Source organism: Larus michahellis, chromosome 3, assembly GCF_964199755.1.
Source record: "Larus michahellis chromosome 3, bLarMic1.1, whole genome shotgun sequence".
Lineage (NCBI taxonomy): Eukaryota > Metazoa > Chordata > Aves > Charadriiformes > Laridae > Larus > Larus michahellis.
In genome coordinates, this window is record NC_133898.1 from 49,188,237 (window position 1) to 49,207,147 (window position 18,911).

Here is an 18,911-nt window from a genome sequence, read left to right on the forward strand (position 1 = left end):
CAGTTGCTATAAAATAGTCCAGGTACAACCTCAAGCCTAGCAAAAATTACTGCATTGTATTTGTTCTACTTCCTCAAATGGTCAGAGAGCTTGTATACAAGTAACACTGGTTTAGAGGTTTTCAGCTTCAATTATACCTGTAAGTGAAAGTTAATGTTTAGATACCCAGTTCAAAGAATGGAATATAAACTTTCAAGTGAAATGACATTTTAAAATGCAAGTTTGTCACACTGTGTCCACTTTGAATGCTTTTCCTAATAAAACTCACCTGAACAGTATGATAAAGGCCCAGGAGTTGGTAGTGTTCTATTGTACCTATAGCCAATGTCAAAACTTCAGGAAAAGTCTCTCCTGTGTTGCCTGTGATTTAATATTTGAGATTTTGAGTAACTTAAATGACTTCATTTATTACAAACATTCTGTACTTTAAGAAAAGTTATACAGTGAAAGAAGGAGAGGTGAGGCTTTGTTAATTTATTTCATTAGTTTGTATGCTGAAGAAATAGACAGATTTCCTTTTTACTCCAGTGTAGTTTGTTCTGCATGGCTACAAATTGAGATATTATCCTGAATTTTTTTGAGAAATACAGGATTTCAGACCTGTTCTTTAACTTAGAAAACTGATAATAATACATCATTGCTTTTCCAATAAAACTTTGTTACAATTATAACGTTAGAATGTCTCAAAGGTTTGCAGGCTTCCACAGGTTTGTTACTTCCTTCGGCAGTAACATTTCTATATGAAGTACAATATATTATTAGGTATGGTTGGCAGAAATAGCAAGGGGAATAGTAATGGGTCTTGTTATGGGTTACAATCTACTAGAATTGTCATGTTTCTGGTAACTCCAACTTTGTTTGCAGCATTCCCTTGAATGACTACAAGTTACTTGCATGCGATATACAACAGCTGCTGGTAGCAGTTGCAATTCATGCCTGCAGCTCCTCAGGTTCTCAATATTTTCGTGTTATTGAAGATCTCATTGTGCTGCTGGGTCATCTTCAAAATAGTAAAAATGCAAGGATGCAAAGTAAGTTACCTGCTTATTTTTGGGGTCATGGGACTGGAGAAGTAAATCCCTTCCCCATTGATTTTTTTTTGTTATTGTTGTTTAAATTAATATTCCTACTGAGGGAGAAGGGGGAGTTTTCTGGTGATGGATCTTCTTTCTCTTCTAAGTGTTTCTCAAAGTAGTAGTTTTCCTCAGGAGCCTGCCTTGTGGTAAAGAATTGTGTACTGCTAATCTGAACAAATGGCAACCGTAAAAGTTCATTAAGGGTATTTAAATGAAAATGTTCCATACAGTTTCATTTAGCTTATTTCAGAGTAATCAAATTCAATGGCTTTTCCATGAGAGCTCACTTGTGCACTGTCTGTATCTGTGGAATAGTGAGGTGGCTTTCTATGTGACTCTGTGGAATCAAGAGTTTTTTTACAGCTCTTGACACGTTTTGTGTTCTTTTACTTTTTACAAGCATCTGGTAAAAATTCTTGAAGACGTGTAAAGAATGTCATATGTTCTTTGCATACCTCTCTCTGTAGATATGGCAGTTGTTCTGCAGTTAAGAGTTCTTCAAGCAGCTATTGAATTAATAAAAACTACAGCAAACCAAGATGCTCAGGAGCAGACTGCATCAGTCCCATTGCCGTCTGCACCACATCGGGCAATGTTTCAAAAGCGTAAAGGCATTGCTGGTGAGTAGCAAAATCGTAGTATTCTTGTATCTTCTCCTATATCTACTTTCAAAATGTAATTTCAGTGATACAACAAATGAGTCCTGTTGCTTTGCTTTTTCTGTGGATTTGCTTTATAAGTCAATATGTATATTTTTAGAATAGTGTAGCCTGTACCCATTTTGAACTTGTGGGGTTCTTACATTAGGAGGAGGGAGGGGGGAACAAAAATGAAACCTGGGACACCTTATTCTCACTGCAGTATCTAAAGCCAGATTTTACTTTCTTCTGGGATTCTCTTCAATTCACAAATTGCTTAGTAAAGATGTTTTTAAAGTAATTCATAGTGGTTTTTAATAGCCATCTTCACAGTAAGGAAATACCAAAGTAAGTTAGTGCTTGTAACTTTAACACAGCTGTGACATGGGAATTGCATTGTTGCACTACTTTTAATTAGTGATCATCCTGAAGTAAATACCCTGGCACTCCAAATTTATAGATGGGAATTTGAGATTCCTAGATTCCACTGTGGATGTGCTTGTAAAATGTGCAGTTCTAGGTTTAACAGTGATACTTTCTCTGTATCTGATGGATTGTGATCACTCTGTTAAGGTGTTGGGGTCCTCTGGCTGGAAATGGATTTTGTATATCTCTCAAAACTGCATTTAAGACTTTGTAGAAGATATGACTTAAAAACTGGACATGTATTTGAGGGTTTAAAAAAAAAACAAAACAACCAAAACAACAAAACAAACCACTATTACTCCTGTTTATTATGGGGAATGTTTCTCTTGATGTGGTCAGCTTTCGAGGTCCCTCTCCATCAGCCTAGTAAATATAGTGAAAATGTTTTTATATTAGAGAATCTGGTAAGGCACTAAAGATAAATAAAATAAAAGAAGAAGTTATTTCTGAAAGAAGCAGGTACAGTCAAGGCCCACCAGTTCATTTCAATAAAATTTTAAGGAATATTCCTATAAGTTAGAAATAGTACTTCTATCAAAATTAGCGGAATTAGTGGCAATGGGTATGGTACGTGTTAGTTTATAAGCTGTTAATATAACTGATTCCTCATTTGTGCTGATAAAGCTACTTTTTAATATGCAATAATTTTTTGTTGTATCATTGATTTTTTTAATCCTTTATCCTAATTCTACAGTAAAAACAGGAATAAATAACTTTTAGAATCTGCTTTACACAAAAATATGCAAGTTGTACAATAAATCAGATCTTGAGATTAACTCATTTCATGATACCACTTCTTGAATTTTATGTATTTATTTTCAAATAGAAAAGCTTTTAAAAGACAAACACCCAAATGACACCTATGTTCCCTTCAATATTAATGTATTCCAAATCTTTTGTTTCCTCAAAAGATGTGAACTCTTTGGATGAAAGCAGTTGCTGAGTGATTAATTTCTTGTGCGTTTTAGTAGGATGCTATTAATGCTTCTCTACTTTAAGGCTCCAGAAAGTTTTCACTTGCTCAGTCTGATGCTCTGCTGATGAAAATGCGTTCACTAGCAACTGAGGAATTCAACATGATGATGCAGCGGAGAATGAGCCAAGAAAATCCTATCCAAGCTACTGAGACGGAGTTTGTACAAAGGTTGCAGAGGCTGACTGTTCTAGCTGTTAACAGACTCATTTATTTAGGTAGGATTTCTTTTTTGTTCGTTTCTGTTTTGACAGAGCCAATGTAGTGCTATATGAAAAATGGGTTCTTGCTTTTGAAGTGTTGAAGTGTTTGAGAGGGAAGTAATACCATTGATGCTAGTTTAATGGATTTAAACATAAAACATCATTCTCTCAGTGATTTGTCTCACAGTATTATGTAACTGACAATCTGGATACAGTTTTTATCTGAATGAATGGAGCAAGTTATTTTAATTCTACATTAGTCCATTCATGTGTTAACTGCCTGAATTATTACCTGAAGATTTAACTCTGCCAAAGGGAGCATCTGTTCTCTTAAAATGCATCAGTTTGCATGTTTCTATGAAATGGCCACATTTATTAGCAAGACTTGATGACTTTGGGGGCTAGTTCAAATTCCACAGAAGCAAGAGAAAGAGTTTAGCATGTGGGACAAATAATTGAATGTCTCTGTGATCAACTGTAAATGCTGAATAAATTGGTTCATAGGGGAATTGAAATAAGGAATAGTTTTTGATATTTAAAAGTACGTTAAGTGTAGTAGTAAAGACAATGTTTGCTTTAATGCCAACTAAAGGATCATAGGATTTTCTTGCTTGAGATGGTACTGATCAATATGTGCCTTTTAAATTTGAAGCATCTACTGAAGAATGCCTTGATGTACTGGGTATAACGGAAACCGCAAGTCAAAGCAGACTTCCAGCATCCCAGCTGGAAGTTCCTGAAGAGGAAAGCCAGCAAGAACTACCTAACAGAACAAATCCTTTTCTTAAAGAAACGTTCAAAATGTTGGTGGAAGGAATCAAAGTATCCATTGTAAGTAATTAGGTGTTGTCCACACTAGAGTATATTCCATAAGTTTCCTTTATTAGGAACTTCTTATGCATGATGTCTTCTGCCCATAAATCCTTTCCTTACTGCCTCTCTCAATTCAGCTGTGGCATTAAAAACTCAGTTCAGCTTCCCAGTTATTCTGCAATTGTAAAATAATAAATGTATCTGCTCTGATTTTTACCTTGGCATTTAGCAAACCTCTGCTTCTTGAACAAGCAGACAAAGGTTAAATAGATTTGTGTAGTCTGCAATTTTGCATTGTCTCTTAAACCTGTGTTTAAGTTTGCTGGAGCCTGTAAAGCAAGATCTGTTGTGCACCCACAGATGATGGAGAGTTTCTGAGCAATTTTTGTCTGTAATATATTTTAGAGTTGGTGATCTAATTGGGGGGGAAGGGGAACTTTCTCTTTTTTTAATTGTTGCCAAAGGGCTGAGAGGTTTCTCTTCTAGCATACAGGTGTTAGTTTGTCAACTTTTCCAAGGTGATCAGGTTTTGCTTGGGTAATTTGAAATGGTGTTATTGGAAAGCTTAACTTACTGCTTCTTACCTCTTTATTTCTCTTAGGCCATCTTTATAAAAAGTAATGCAACCTAATTTTCTCTCTAGCTCTGGAAAATTAATTTTGTTAGGTGTCTTATCTTTCCATCGTGCCATACTTATAGTACTTTTCAAAGATGGCAGGTTTATTCTTGTGAGTACAGGCACCTCAATCCAATGCCTGGTTTCTAATCTTTTGAGGTAATCCATTCATAAACTAGTGATTAATGAAGAAGGGCTATTCATTTAAAAAAGCAAACAAAAAAAATTGACTTTTTTTTAAACCCTCTACATCACAGTTCTCACTTCTTGGATTTTTGTGTAGTCTCTCTAACTGAATATCCAGTTTAGCTAGGAGCTGCATTCCTAATATTGGCAGATTGAGAGGAAAAATGCTTATTTTACTAGAATGAACAAACCCTTCTTTCATTTTTACTAGAACGCCTTTTAACTCATAATAATAATCAGTAAACTAAAACACTACTTAGGTTGAAAAATCTTTATTGTCTTACATCTTGATCATATGAACTGTGTTTGTTTTGTAATGTGAAAACTTGGTAAAAGGAAGGCCTAACCCTGTAATATTAAAAAAATTGTCTCTCTTAGGGCACCAGCAGAATGAACACACCGAAGCAGCAGTGGAAGAGAATCCTATTGTCATGTAAGGACACGTTCCGTACACAACTTGGCAGGCTTCTTGTGCACAACCTGTCTCCATCGAGGCCACTGCAAGAGAGAAAGCAGGCTTTGGAGATGGTACATGAAGTAAACCATCAAGAGATTATGCGTGACTGTCTTAGCCCAACTTTGCAAGTAAGCTTGAGAGAGAAGCTTGTAAAACCTGTATTCAATTTTTTTGTTTAAATTTTACCATTATTTAGAACTATACGTGGCTAAAGCTGTTCATTGTTGTTTTAGCACTGTTTGGTGCAATGACAAAGTCACGTCATACAAAATGCCTGTGTGTAGCTCTGCAATTGCGGTATTATCCTGAGGGTAGATAGTTTTGTAAGAGGCAAGACAGGATTACATCCCAGTGTGTTGACTCTGTAGCACATCAAACATCACATATCCTCTGTAGTGCAGAAACAAAAGGTAGTGCTAGTTTTAACATGAAGAATTTTACTGAGGATGCTTGAAATTAAGGTACCCTGAAAAAGCAGATTAATGAAGGAATTACCCTTGCCTTGGAACTCTAGCTATAGACTTCCTGAAATTTGTAAGAACTGATTGCCACGGTATTTCAAGAGGCAGACAGTCCTCAATCAAAGCAGTACTCTATACCTTCTTATTTAGCCTTTACTAATTCTTAAAGTGGGATTGTGTATTCTACATTCTTACCTCAAATAGCTGAACAGTTTCTCCCTGCTTTTCTGGGTTTGTCAGAAAAAAGCTTTTTTGATTGTACTCTGTTAGTGCAAGCTTGAGAGAAAGAATTTCTTAGAGCCATGGTCAGGAATCAGGTAGAAATGTGGCTGTTAGAGATCTTCAGGAGCTGCAAGAATGAAATAAATTATATAAGACATGCCACAGAGTCACTGTATACTAAGGAGAGAAAGTATGTATTAGATGAACCTATGACACTTCTGCATTGCTGCTCATGTGTGCGTTATTTAATTAAGCTAATGCTTTCACCTGTAAGAAAAGAGATGATACATTAGCAGTGGCTTCTTTGGGGGAGTGTCATGTTGAGTGCATTTATGGCCTATGTCTGATTAACTTCATTATCTGTCAGCTCTAATTTGGTTAATCAAACAAGGTGTAGCATTCTTGGCATGTGAAATTAGGAGTCTCTGGCACATGTTTCCTGAAGTATAAACAAGGCTGTGGGAGCTGAGTATTTGGAAAAGAAACTTAGCTTTTCTGTAAGCCATTTGAAAAGTCACAAGATGGTAGGGGAAGTTTTATCATGTGGAGGATGAAATTCAGCATGTTCTTTCTAGTTTTATAAAAGTTCGTCTTCAAATCTTAAAGCAGCCATTTTCTTTAAATCACAGAAAAATTAGAAGAAACCTGTTCAGGATAATAAGGGGAATAAAGTTGGAGGAAAACATTGTTGACTGTTGTGTTGCAGAAATGAGAATGACCATACTTTTTTTACTCTTCCTACCTTCTTTTCATCTTTTAGCATGGACCTAAATTAGTGCTCTATTTATTTGAGTTAATGCACAATCACAGCGATGAAATGACCAAAGAACAACAAAGAACAGCAGGAGACTTTGTGAATACTTTAAAATGTTGTGGCTATAAATGCATTCCCCTGAGCCCACGACCAAAACCAGATGTAATAAAAGCTTTGAAAGAGGTTTGTGAATAAAAACTTTACTCAAAACCTGGGTATATTTGAGACAATTGTCTATTGTGTGGGGTCAGAGTTTTACTGCAGACAGCTGTTTTGTTTGCTTGATGCATGGCTTATGCTTTTGGGGATTCTCTGTAAGTTCTGAATATTTCTGATACATATACTCGGCACTTCACAGCAAGCTCACATGTTAATGCTTCTTGGTTAAGCATATTACTTAACCAAGCAAAAGTGAGAGCTCATAATAAGTTACTAGTATCTCTCACTGTCAGGGGAAAAAAAATAATTTTTATGGGTCCTTGCAAAAAAAAAACCACTATATCTAAATATAATAAGACTGTAGTAACTGAAATGAAGTTGTGATGTTTTTAAATGCTGTGAAGATATCAGCTGAACAGTTTTGTCAGTCTTCCCTTTTTAAACTGGCATATCCTTTAGCCTCGGCATCCTTATTTTGTCCCTCTGAAGAAAAAAAAAAAGTAACATATAAAACTTCCACTCAGGATCAGAAGAAATATGAGATGGAAGAAGGTGTAAACAAAGCTGCTTGGGAGAAGACAATGGCTAATAATCGGCAAAAGTAAGTGCCTTCTAAAAAGGGGGCTGCAAGAACTCCGTAAGAATATTCTCTGTTCAGCGTACCCCATTGCAAAATTGCCTATATGGTTATTATAGGTGCTTTTTTCACATTAACAGTACTGCTGGCTTTTAATTTTACAACAATTCAATTCTATACCTACGATTGTAGGTATATGCATTTTGATAGGCTGTATAATAAATGGCACTGTGTGAACTTCAGAATACTAAATTATTTTTTGCACATTTGGCATTCCAGCCTTAGTTTTACAGCTGTTGTTTCTGTCCAGTCACCTCTCTTGTTGCTGTGATCTGTACAATTAAATGTAAGGCAAATGTCCCTGCAACTAACTCTGATTTTGAACAAATAAAATATAATTACATTCAGCATGGTGTTCATAAAAAGAACACTTGTGAGCTACAGAGACTGCTGCTAATTGGCGTACTGTAAACTTAGGTATTTTGTGGTAGATTAAGAGGTTCTTTCCATTAATTTATATTTCAGGCTCTGCCATAAAAATTAAATCTGAGATGCACACACAACATGCTTTAATGCAGGCAACTATAGCAGCTGTAAAGGTCAGCTTAGTCAAGTCTGTCTAGATAAGTGATAAGACTTTACCATGTTGAATAACTTAGAGATTTGAGCAGTGGTAAATTGCTGTTCTTCAAACGTTTATTGCAATGAGTATAGGTTAGCGAAGCATGCTGATATATAGCCATTGGTCTTCTGATTGGCTTGTCTTGTAATAGCTTTTTTTGAAGGCTGAGAAGCAGAAGGTATTCACAAATCTTGTGGAAAATTTTGTAGGCTAAGTTACTCTGCATCTGCTGTAAAAAGAACTATGGATATCTCCTGCAAAACTGATTGTATTTTATAAGTGGTTTTAGTGTTTTCCCTTCCCTTTTCAGTGTGTCTGTTTGACGTTTTAAAGCACATCTCTTGTTCCTCAGTCTCTTTCAACGTCTGGATACAAAATCTAAAGACATTTCTAAAATAGCTGGAGACATCACACAAGCTGTGTCTCTGTCACAAGGAATGGAAAGGAAGAAAGTGATCCAGCACATCAGGGGGATGTATAAGGCAGAGCTAAGTGCCAGCAGACATTGGCAGGAACTTGTTCAGCAGCTTACCCACGATCGGTAAGTTGTTCTCTTGTCTTGGTGGAAAAGCCAGAAAGGCTCAATGCCTGACATGCGCTTTTCACTCTACTGAGAGGCACATGAAATGTAGATGATATTATGATATTAAAATTAGAATTACTTTTCTAATCATCTGATGGTTAAAGATTTGTAAAATACTTGATTTGTTCTCCTGTTTTTTTAGAGTGAATAGCCAAGTAGTATTTCTGTGCCATTTAGACAGTTTGTTGTCAGATACATTTTGCTGTGCCTAATACAATGAAGAATGTAATAAAGTTTTCATATCTCACATTACATTGATGACATAACAAAACATGTTTTGGGTAATGTTATTAACATTAGCATCCAGATACTGTGTTTGCTAATCTGCATAGAGCAAAAGATGTTAAGTCTTGACAGGAAACCAAGCAATAGTATTTTTGCCACTGCAAAACTAGTGTTTTATCACATTTGCAGCAGCTGAGTTTTCAAAATACAGTATTGGGCACATTGTATTGCTGTTTTCATCACAATTAGTGACTTCAAGAGCAGTCTTGGAGTAGCTTATAAGTAGTCAGTGAGATAGCTCATGAAAATAAACTACAGAATTCAGTCTTTTGATACTCTTTCAGAAATAATTGCCCACTGTACTACTGGGAAACTTCTGCCTTTCTACTCGTTAAAAGAACAACAGAATGAATAAGCATATATACTGCCTCTGCTGTCAAACTCTAACATACTTTGGTTTTTTCAGAGCACTCTGGTATGACCCAGTCTATTACCCAACCTCTTGGCAACTGGATCCAACGGAGGGCCCAAACAGAGAGAGGCGCCGCTTGCAGAGGTGCTACCTAACTATTCCAAACAAGTACCTTCTCCCAGACAGGCAGAAGCAGGAAGGTAATTATAACATCTTCTAGGAGTATATCTGAATTGTAATGACTACTAGTGCTTTATTATTTGTGGGTTTTTTATAGGTGTGATAAAAACTCCATTATCTTATCTATTTGAAGACAAAACACATTCTTCTTACTCTTCTACTGTAAAGGACAAAGCTGCAAGTGAACATATAAGGTAAGGTTTGTGTAACATTCACCTCCCTTTCCCACCTTCTCCTATTCCAAAGAAACAGTCCTCCTCACTTTTTTTTGTCAAAATAAACATTAAAAAAAAAACCCACAAGTGACATAAGTGTGTGCCAAAAGGTACATAAATCCATAAGCAATAATACACTTTAAATATTTCAGAGTTAATCGAAGATGTATAAGCGTAGCACCTTCTAGAGAGACTGCTGGTGAACTGTTGCTAGGTAAGTAGTATTTTTAGTCCTAAAACATCCTTTTTGTCTAAGATTCTGCTGTATGTATAAACATGGCTGACTTTTTTTATAAAGTAATTGAGCTGTTGCCTGACTTCTTATGGATTATATACATCAGTTTTGCCTTTCTTCCCTACTGTTAGCATGAGTGCTATTTGGACTGTAGTTAAGTTTTAAAGTTGCAGACCACTGGCTAAAAGATGTGGAATGCTAAGTTCTGTTTTTGTCAACTGCTGTCTTGCCCGGGTAGTATTCTTAGTGTTCTTAACATCTGGACACTGTTCATATAACATTAAGATGCATTATACAAACAGTAATATCATGTACCTTTTTGTAACTATTTTTTCCTGCAGGAAAATGTGGCATGTATTTTGTTGAAGATAATGCTTCAGACACAATTGAAAATTCGGTAAGTATTACAGCATATTGTCCAGCTTTAATTTTTCCAAACTATGACCATGAGTAGCTTTTATCTACTGTCACTGAGATTGCTGGAGTACTAGAGTTAGGCGTCTCTGGACTAGGCCAGCCAAATTGATTAGTTTGGATTCAGTGTTGTTTCTGTTGCCCCTGGCTGTGGAATCAGTGGTGACAGCAGAAAACAGGAAAGACGTGGGTCTGGGGCTGAGAGGAATGAGGAGGGGGTGATGTGGGGAGGCTTCTGCACCTTGCTGTCCATTGCTCTGAGTTCATCAGCATAAGCGTGCAGAGCTTGCTTTGGTTTACACCTTGCCTTACTGGAAGCTGGAGCACTAGGAAGTACAGAAACTCACAAGTGTATGAATTGTGCTGTACTCTAGTTCTTGAATTTTCCATTATATAGGATGTTCTAGCTCCCCCCTTATCCTATACAAGAGAGGACTGTTTCATGGAGGAAACAGGAACTGACCTAATCCTTCTGAGATATACAAAGGCTCTGTTGTATTAAGTTTATACATCCAACAGACATTTAAAAAAAAGATAATCAAGATGTGGGTTATACTGCTGAAAGTCTTAAATTATTTTATGGGAGCTCTTCCTTGCACACACTAAGCACCCAGCTCCTGTGGTTTAAGATGTTACCAGCTATTTTGCTGCTTTGTCCTTCGTGGAACTGTCAGATTTATGGATTCATGGCAAAGCTTTGCTCGCTCTGGTTGGCTGTCCAATATTTTATCTTAAGAGCCAGTGAAAGCATGGCATTATGTGCTAGTGTTGGATAAGGAACTGGAGCAGCTGAGGGAAGCATGCATGATGTTCTGCCCGCTGCCTTGAGGATAGTGGAGGATGGGAAACATACATGAAGAAAATCACAACAATGTCTTAAAGCATCACAGCAAAATGATATGCTGTATGGTTATAAACTGGCCCCATTGAAGGGTTTCTTGTTTGGAAAATCCACCACTAAAAATAATTTTTTTCAATCACAAATTCTGCAGAGTTTTCATGGAGAAACTGAACCAGCATCATTTTCTTGGACCTATGAGGAAATCAAGGAAGTTCATAAGCGCTGGTGGCAGTTAAGAGACAATGCTGTGGAAATATTCCTAACAAATGGCAGAACTTTACTCCTGGCTTTTGATAATACAAAGGTAATGTCACACTGATAGATAATAATAGATCAAAGCATTTTGCTGTGTCTTCATAACACTTACATTCATGCATTAGTTTTTAAGGAGACCTATTGCATGGACTAATTAAATTCTGCTTAATACCTTTGAAAAGACTTTGCTCAGCTAGACTTCTAGACAAACACAATCATGTTGTAAAACACATCTCTGATGTATTAAGACATTAAAGAATCTTAGTAATACTAAACATTATTCTATTACAGCAGAAATTTGTAAATTGAGAGAAACTAAGTAAGTCTTGGTAGTTTGAAGCTTTTTAAATCATACGATTAAATCTGTGGTATTTTCTTCTAGGTCCGTGATGATGTGTACCACAACATCTTAACTAACAATTTGCCTAACCTTTTGGAATACGGAAATATCACTGCTTTGACCCACCTGTGGTGCACAGGACAGATTACTAACTTTGAATATTTGACTCATTTAAACAAACATGCGGGCCGTTCCTTCAATGATCTCATGCAATATCCAGTATTTCCTTTTATACTTTCTGACTACACCAATGAAACGCTGGACCTAAATGATCCATCAGTATATAGGTAATATGAAATGCTTGGAACTGGTTATTTTCAAATACTTGAACTGATTGTCCAGTATAGCTTTTTAACTTTATTGTACTAAACTGCACACGTATGTGGATGGAACTATTCAGGGACAAGCCTCATCCATAATAACTAGGGCTTTTTACAATAAGTGGCTGCTTCACCTCGGACATTTAAATCAAATGCATAGTATTATGAGCGCGTATATTCAAAGTATGCTATGAATTGGACTTCTATACTGTTGTAATACAATATGGACAGTCCACAGATTTAAATAAAAGCTGTATGTTAAAATTCATGTGATTAAAGACTTGCAGGCCAATTACCAACAATTAAATAAAAAGGAAATAATATTGTAAATTATTTGGCCAGTTACAAATCATGTTATGTTAATTGTGAATAGATTGAATTGTCCCACCCTAGTAAACTTCTGTTAAGCCAACTTCACATTCGTGTGCACAAAGTCTTTGCCTTCATATGATGCCTCTGATTTGAGAAGTGTTTTGCATTTGCTTGCCTGTTACTATGCTATAGGGTAGCCTGTAGATCTGAGTTTGCCTTTAGCACTAAATAAAAGTGGTCTTTTTATTTTCTGAACTCTCTTGTAAAGTGCTATTAAGTTTTGCTTGTCCTTTTATGATACTAAAGGTGTTATTCTTAATAATGCATTATTGAATGGTGTGAACCAGCACCTTTATAAAAATGACAAGATATCAGTACTACTTCTGTTACAGAAATCTGGTCAAACCAATAGCTGTGCAGTCTAAAGAAAAAGAGGATCGTTATGTGGATACTTATAAGGTAATCTGGATAACTCTTGCTTCTTGCCTTTTTCTGGTGTATAAACGGTATGGATGCTCTAGTTTTTTTAACATATATTGATGAGGGGAAAAGAAACCACAAATCCAATATTTTATGTCTGGAATTTTCATTTCCAGTACGCTGCGTTTCCTGGGAATTGTTTTATAACATGCTTGGAACCTGCCTTTGTCTGTTCCCATACCTGAAATCATAAATCAATTTAATCTTTCCAGGTGATACTGCTGAGGAGGTTAAATTGATATATTTTTACATATAAACATACATATATTTAAAGATTTCTAAAGATCAGGAAGATAACTTAGTGCTGTTTATTTGAAATTACTCCAGTGGAACTTGTGGCTGTTCTTTCTTTTTGATAACAGAAAACCTGTTTTCCCTCAAGTACTCGATTTTAAATGCTTTACTGTGATTACAATGCTTTTTAATTTTTGCCCTTTAGAATATTTTAAAGGCTGTAGGAAATAACATGCTGGGGATGGAAAGCATCTGTAGCTGGACCTTTAAGCTTATGTCTGTATCATCATGGTCTAGTGTATTCTTTGCAAATATGTTTTTTCCATTTAGTATTGAAAAGCCTGTATTTATTTTTATATATAAATATATATATATTTTATATATATATAAATATATATATATATAACACTCTGCAGTGTTAGAAAACAAGAGGCAGGAGAGGAAAACCAAAAGTAATAAATAATGGAAAACAGGTCATTTATAGTGGCTTAAGACTTTCATACCAAACTGGATTGTGAAAGCAATCGCATGTCTTTAGACACTTTAAATGTATTTGATTCCAAATCACTTTTAAATGTTGCTCTAAAAGTTTAAGTTTTATTCCTAAACAATGCAGACAAGTTATTGTAAGGCAGACTAAGTCGGAGGCTTATGACTTATTTTTGTACTACTTTTCTAGTATTTGGAAGAAGAGTACCGTAAAGGAGCACGAGAAGATGATCCGATGCCCCCTGTACAACCATATCACTATGGATCTCATTATTCCAATAGTGGAACTGTGCTTCATTTCCTAGTTAGGCTGCCACCTTTTACTAAAATGTTTTTAGCCTATCAAGGTAAGGTTACTTCTGCTTGCACTTGTATATTTCACAGCCGGGCCTTGTCCCAGTGATCCAGGAATGCTGTGTTACTCTGTTTAGCATAGTTCATCAATTCCAAGTAGCTGAGTTCAGTAAAACTAAATCTGGTATGCTTTCACAGTAGGCCCATTTTGAAATTATCAAGCTAGACCATAAAGCATGTATGTAGAATAAAAAGGTCAACTATATTTGACTTGCAGTCCATGTGTAACACATAGTAATTGAGACAGAATTCTAAATGTTCTCAGCTAACTGGAGAGCAGTTAACTTGAAGTTGCAGATGTGCAACTGTTATTGTGTCCATCATCGATGTAACAAATTCAGTTTGGATTTCTTTACAGATCAAAGTTTTGACATCCCAGACAGAACTTTTCACTCTACCAATACAACTTGGCGACTCTCTTCGTATGAATCAATGACTGACGTAAAGGAACTTATCCCAGAATTTTTCTACCTTCCCGACTTTCTAGTTAACAGAGAAGGTATACTAAGAGGATACCAAAACTATATACCCAAAACAGCTGTATGGTTGAGCCTATGGGTTGAAACTGAGAACATTTATATCTCTTGACTGAGTATGCTAAGCAGTAGATATATGGGAGAAGCTTGCAGGATATGCTACAAGAGCTGTTCTGTAGAACTTAAGGGAAGTTTGTTTTTTTTTATAACTGTCAGAGGTGCAAAGGAGTTTCCTGTTGTCTGATTTTTCCATTTGAATCAGTATGTACAGCTTGAATGTGTTTGGGGGGGACTTGTTAATGGTGCTGCTTTGTTGATCAGCAATCACTATGCTTAATAGTTAGCTTTAATAGAACCCTATAAAGACCTCCTCAAAGTTACTGTCAACTAAAATGCTGGAACACTTACTCCCCTGTTTCTAGGATTTGATTTTGGAGTACGGCAAAATGGTGACAGAGTTAACCATGTCAATCTTCCACCCTGGGCTCGTAATGATCCTCGTCTATTCATCTTGATTCATCGTCAGGCTTTGGAATCTGACCATGTTTCCCAGACAATCTGTCACTGGATTGACTTGGTGTTTGGTTATAAGCAAAAAGGCAAGGCCTCTGTTCAGGCTATTAATGTCTTTCATCCTGCAGTAAGTATTTAAGCACTGTGTTTGTCCGTTGTACTTGGTAACTTAATGGGGGGAAGTTCAGTCTAACATGCTTGGAAAACATCCAGCATTGAAGCAAGATCCCTTGCTCATGAAGTGTTGAAAAATAAGAAAAGGCTTTAACCATTTCAGTGCAGAACTGCTAAGATCCCAGGGACTGTTGTGAGACTTTGGGAATTTGCGTTCATCTTTCTTGCCTTGAGATAGCTATGGGGGTGATCAGATACAGAGTTTTTTGCAGTGGTATATGGGCATTGTGTTTGTATGTACCTGCTTCCATCTCATTCAAACATGCAGCTTTCAATACAATTCAAATAGTTCAGTTTTTCCTGAGCTCATTATTTGTGGTGTTCCCTTCCTTTCTTGTAAATCTTGGTTTGTCCCTCTAGTTTCTCCTCCAGTAAATTTAATTTCCAATAAGTCTTCATTTAATGTAAAAAATTCCAGAGTTTCACTACTTAACATTAATATCTTAGACTGTATTCTTTAGCTTCAGTCCATACTACCACAAGGTTTGCGCAGCCAGGCAGTCCTGGTTTCAAATGCATTCAAATGTGTTCCTTCTGTTTAGTGTTCATTCTATAGCTGGAAGAGCTAATAAAACAGTGGTGTTTGGCAGTGGTGGTTCTTTATTTTCAAGTAGCCATCCAAATGCTTTGTTTTTCCCTTTATTGTGCTTAAGTATTGATTTAGTTATTACCTTAAACTTCAAATATTAAGTTTGGGTGAGCGTTCATTGTTTCTTAAAGTAAAAAGTCAAGGCCCTTGTCAGCGTGACTGAGGAAAAGTGTTTGGTACGCAATTAGAGACATGAAAAAGACAAGTAGAGGAAAGAAGAACTTCCACTCTCCTGCAATATGAAGGTTCTTCCTCCCTCCCCACCCCAAACTAGGGCTTTAATACATTAATTAAGAGGAGATACAAAAACCAAACTTTTTCAATTTTTTGTTTATCATCAGCAACTACTCTGGTTTTGTACGGATTAGTAAAGGTCAACTAAGAAAACCTCTTTGACACAAATTAGTCATGGAATACATGTAGGAGCAGCTCACATGATAAATCTTAGTGGTATCTATCTCCAATAAAGAAGTGGTGACAAGGTTACTGTTCTCAGTGGCTCTTTAGTCAGCACAGCCGTTGTTGGGATGGCTTCTGGTCTAAGTCTTAACCAAACAACTGAAGAGTCTGCCTCTAAATTTGTGTGCATGAGTTGAGAAATCTTTCTGAAAGACAAACTGGATCAGCTTATTCTTCTCTCTCCCTTTTTTTTCCTCATCTCTAGACCTATTTTGGGATGGATGTTTCTGCTGTTGAGGATCCTGTTCAGAGAAGAGCCCTTGAAACAATGATAAAAACATATGGGCAAACCCCTCGCCAGCTGTTCCATGCAGCACATGTTAGCAGACCTGGATCCAGGCTTATCATGGAAGGAGAACTTCCTGCTGCCATGGGATTACTAGTGCAGTTTGCTTTCAGAGAAACCAGAGAACACACTAAAGAAATAATATATCCAGTATGTCATTTTGATTTGCAAGATGGTTTAATTAACTGTAATATGCTGTAATTATTGTATCCTTACGTTTACAGTTTCCTTCCTAAAACTGCAACTTACTGCCCATATTGTACTGTAAAGAAAATACACAAAACTAGTAAAGTGATAGTGAAAATCATTTTATGCATTTGTGATATATTTTGTGTCAACCTAGATAAATTCGTATCTTAGTTTATAGCAAATGGGTGTTGGAAAGCATTTCACTTAACCAGTTTTCTACTTCAGTGATGAATTCTGGAATCTGAATGCAAACCTATAGTAGGTAAACACATACTGTGCTTTCTTCCATCCTAGACTTTTTCATTGTCTGTAGGACAGTTCAACTTTCTCCACTTCAAACACCTGCTTTCCGTAAAGTCCAGTGAGAAACTGAATCTCCCTGCATTTAAAGAAAGTGGTAGTTTTCACTACACTGCCTGAACTGCCAGCTTGCTATCTCAGCTTTTAAAGAAGTGGGAGACCTCCCTTAAAGCTAATGATTTAGCTGATGATAGTACAGTGCTTCATACTTGTCTTTCTAGTATTTTTAGAATACTTCAGCAGTCCTTACCATGTGATTGCTTATGGGAATGTGATATGAATTATTCTTCCTTACTAATGAAACAATGTTTTTCCAAAAACTTTTCACCCCCTTTTAATTTGAACCGTATTTGTGCTTCTTTTAGAGTCCATTACCATGGATAAAAGGCTTGAAGTGGGGAGAATATGTTGGTTCCCCAAGTGCTCCAGATCCTGTCGTCTGCTTTAGCCAGCCACATGGAGAAAGGTTTGGCTCTCTCCAGGCTTTGCCAACTAAAGCTATCTGTGGTTTGTCCCGCAAGTTCTGCCTTTTGATGATATATAGCAAGGAGCAAGGTATGAATTTGTGTTTATTCTCTACATGCACAATATGTGTGAAAATGAGCCATAAAAAAACCTAAATCTAATGCTACTATCATTCTTCAGCAAACTTCCCAAATGTAGTTATTTTTGCCAAAGATTGATTTTTATAAATCCGGTAACAGATTCCACATGGGTGGTATCTTTCCTGGAGGCTGGATTTTACTTGTAATTGTCAAAACTACATAGAGGCGTCCTGTAATTAAGTTGATATTTTTCATTAAAGTGACTGAAGCATGAGGATTTCATTTTAGAACTTGCCAGTAGATTCAGTCAAAGAACAGATGAACAGAACACGTCACAACAGGAGAATTAAAGGAATGGGGTTTTTTTAAAGGCAGAGAATGAGGAAAGTTATCAATAAAAAGCAGAGGTGAAGGATCTTCTGCTTTCAGATAAACTCCTTGGAGGGATTATTATTGATAATGTACAAACAGGTTCTCGTACTCTTCTTTTGTTTTCTTTGTAATGTGTACTAGTGAAGGTTTTTTTAAAAAGAAACAGTTTCACATTTAGTTAACAAAAATAAGTAACATTCTCCTTGAAATTATGAACAATCACTTCTCTAGCTGGCAAGTATTGTCAGCTGCTTCCCTGTTTCTCCACTATCAATAGATGCAACATTTCTTCAAAAAACTTTTGTCCAGGTTGCAAACTGTCTTTGGAGAACACTGAATGTTTACGTAGTCTCTGAAAACTGTTTGTTTATAGCACATTACAGAGAAAGCCACAGCCTAACAGAAGATACCTTATTTTGAAACTTTGGAATTTTTTTTACATTCTAGCTTGTGGTAAAACGTGAACCTGCGATTTTTATTGTTGACTATCAGTGATCACCTCTTTGGTTGCGTATGTGACACAATATTATGTCTTCCTTCAGGTGTGCGAAGCATGCACAGTACTGATATTCAGTGGTCAGCTATCCTGAGCTGGGGATATGCCGATAACATTTTACGACTGAAAAGCAAGCAAAGCGAACCTCCAGTAAATTTTATACAGAGCTCACAGTTCCATCAGGTAAAAAAATAAAATCAATCTCTTGTCTCCAATTTAATATTGCTAGTTAAATGGTGGCCTGACTTGGCAGTAGGCACTTCTGCTTTCATTTTTCTTGGAGATAAGCATCCAAACAGAACCATTTTTAATCTGTTTGATTCTCCTTTGGAACATGTCCCTCATTGCTCCAGTGTATCTTGCTCCTGGATGTGTTCCTGTACTAGGTAAAGATGCCTTTGGAATGCATGTGATTTTTGTAGCTTTGCCCTCTTATGGAA

At 36.4% G+C, this 18,911-nt stretch overlaps 1 protein-coding gene across 2 annotated transcripts in view; it reads left to right on the forward strand.

Annotated features, from left to right (window-relative positions):
- The window catches only part of LYST (lysosomal trafficking regulator), an 86,228-nt gene that overhangs the window by 57,029 nt on the left and 10,288 nt on the right, over nucleotides 1-18,911 (forward strand). Inside the window, exons 27-47 of one of the 2 annotated variants that reach the window (XR_012586144.1) lie at nucleotides 865-1,031; nucleotides 1,544-1,696; nucleotides 3,140-3,331; nucleotides 3,969-4,147; nucleotides 5,310-5,516; nucleotides 6,832-7,008; nucleotides 7,509-7,585; nucleotides 8,536-8,724; nucleotides 9,458-9,603; nucleotides 9,681-9,777; nucleotides 9,951-10,012; nucleotides 10,375-10,430; nucleotides 11,440-11,592; nucleotides 11,926-12,170; nucleotides 12,891-12,974; nucleotides 13,909-14,065; nucleotides 14,431-14,571; nucleotides 14,971-15,188; nucleotides 16,489-16,719; nucleotides 17,424-17,613; nucleotides 18,518-18,654. Coding sequence is in view for 1 of the 2 variants with exons in the window: in XM_074580066.1 (XP_074436167.1) it covers nucleotides 865-1,031; nucleotides 1,544-1,696; nucleotides 3,140-3,331; nucleotides 3,969-4,147; nucleotides 5,310-5,516; nucleotides 6,832-7,008; nucleotides 7,509-7,585; nucleotides 8,536-8,724; nucleotides 9,458-9,603; nucleotides 9,681-9,777; nucleotides 9,951-10,012; nucleotides 10,375-10,430; nucleotides 11,440-11,592; nucleotides 11,926-12,170; nucleotides 12,908-12,974; nucleotides 13,909-14,065; nucleotides 14,431-14,571; nucleotides 14,971-15,188; nucleotides 16,489-16,719; nucleotides 17,424-17,613; nucleotides 18,518-18,654 (3,241 nt within the window). In the remaining variant the exon portion in view is untranslated. The remainder of the gene's footprint in view (nucleotides 1-864; nucleotides 1,032-1,543; nucleotides 1,697-3,139; nucleotides 3,332-3,968; nucleotides 4,148-5,309; nucleotides 5,517-6,831; nucleotides 7,009-7,508; nucleotides 7,586-8,535; nucleotides 8,725-9,457; nucleotides 9,604-9,680; nucleotides 9,778-9,950; nucleotides 10,013-10,374; nucleotides 10,431-11,439; nucleotides 11,593-11,925; nucleotides 12,171-12,890; nucleotides 12,975-13,908; nucleotides 14,066-14,430; nucleotides 14,572-14,970; nucleotides 15,189-16,488; nucleotides 16,720-17,423; nucleotides 17,614-18,517; nucleotides 18,655-18,911) is intronic. The other variant, XM_074580066.1, reaches the window with a different exon arrangement.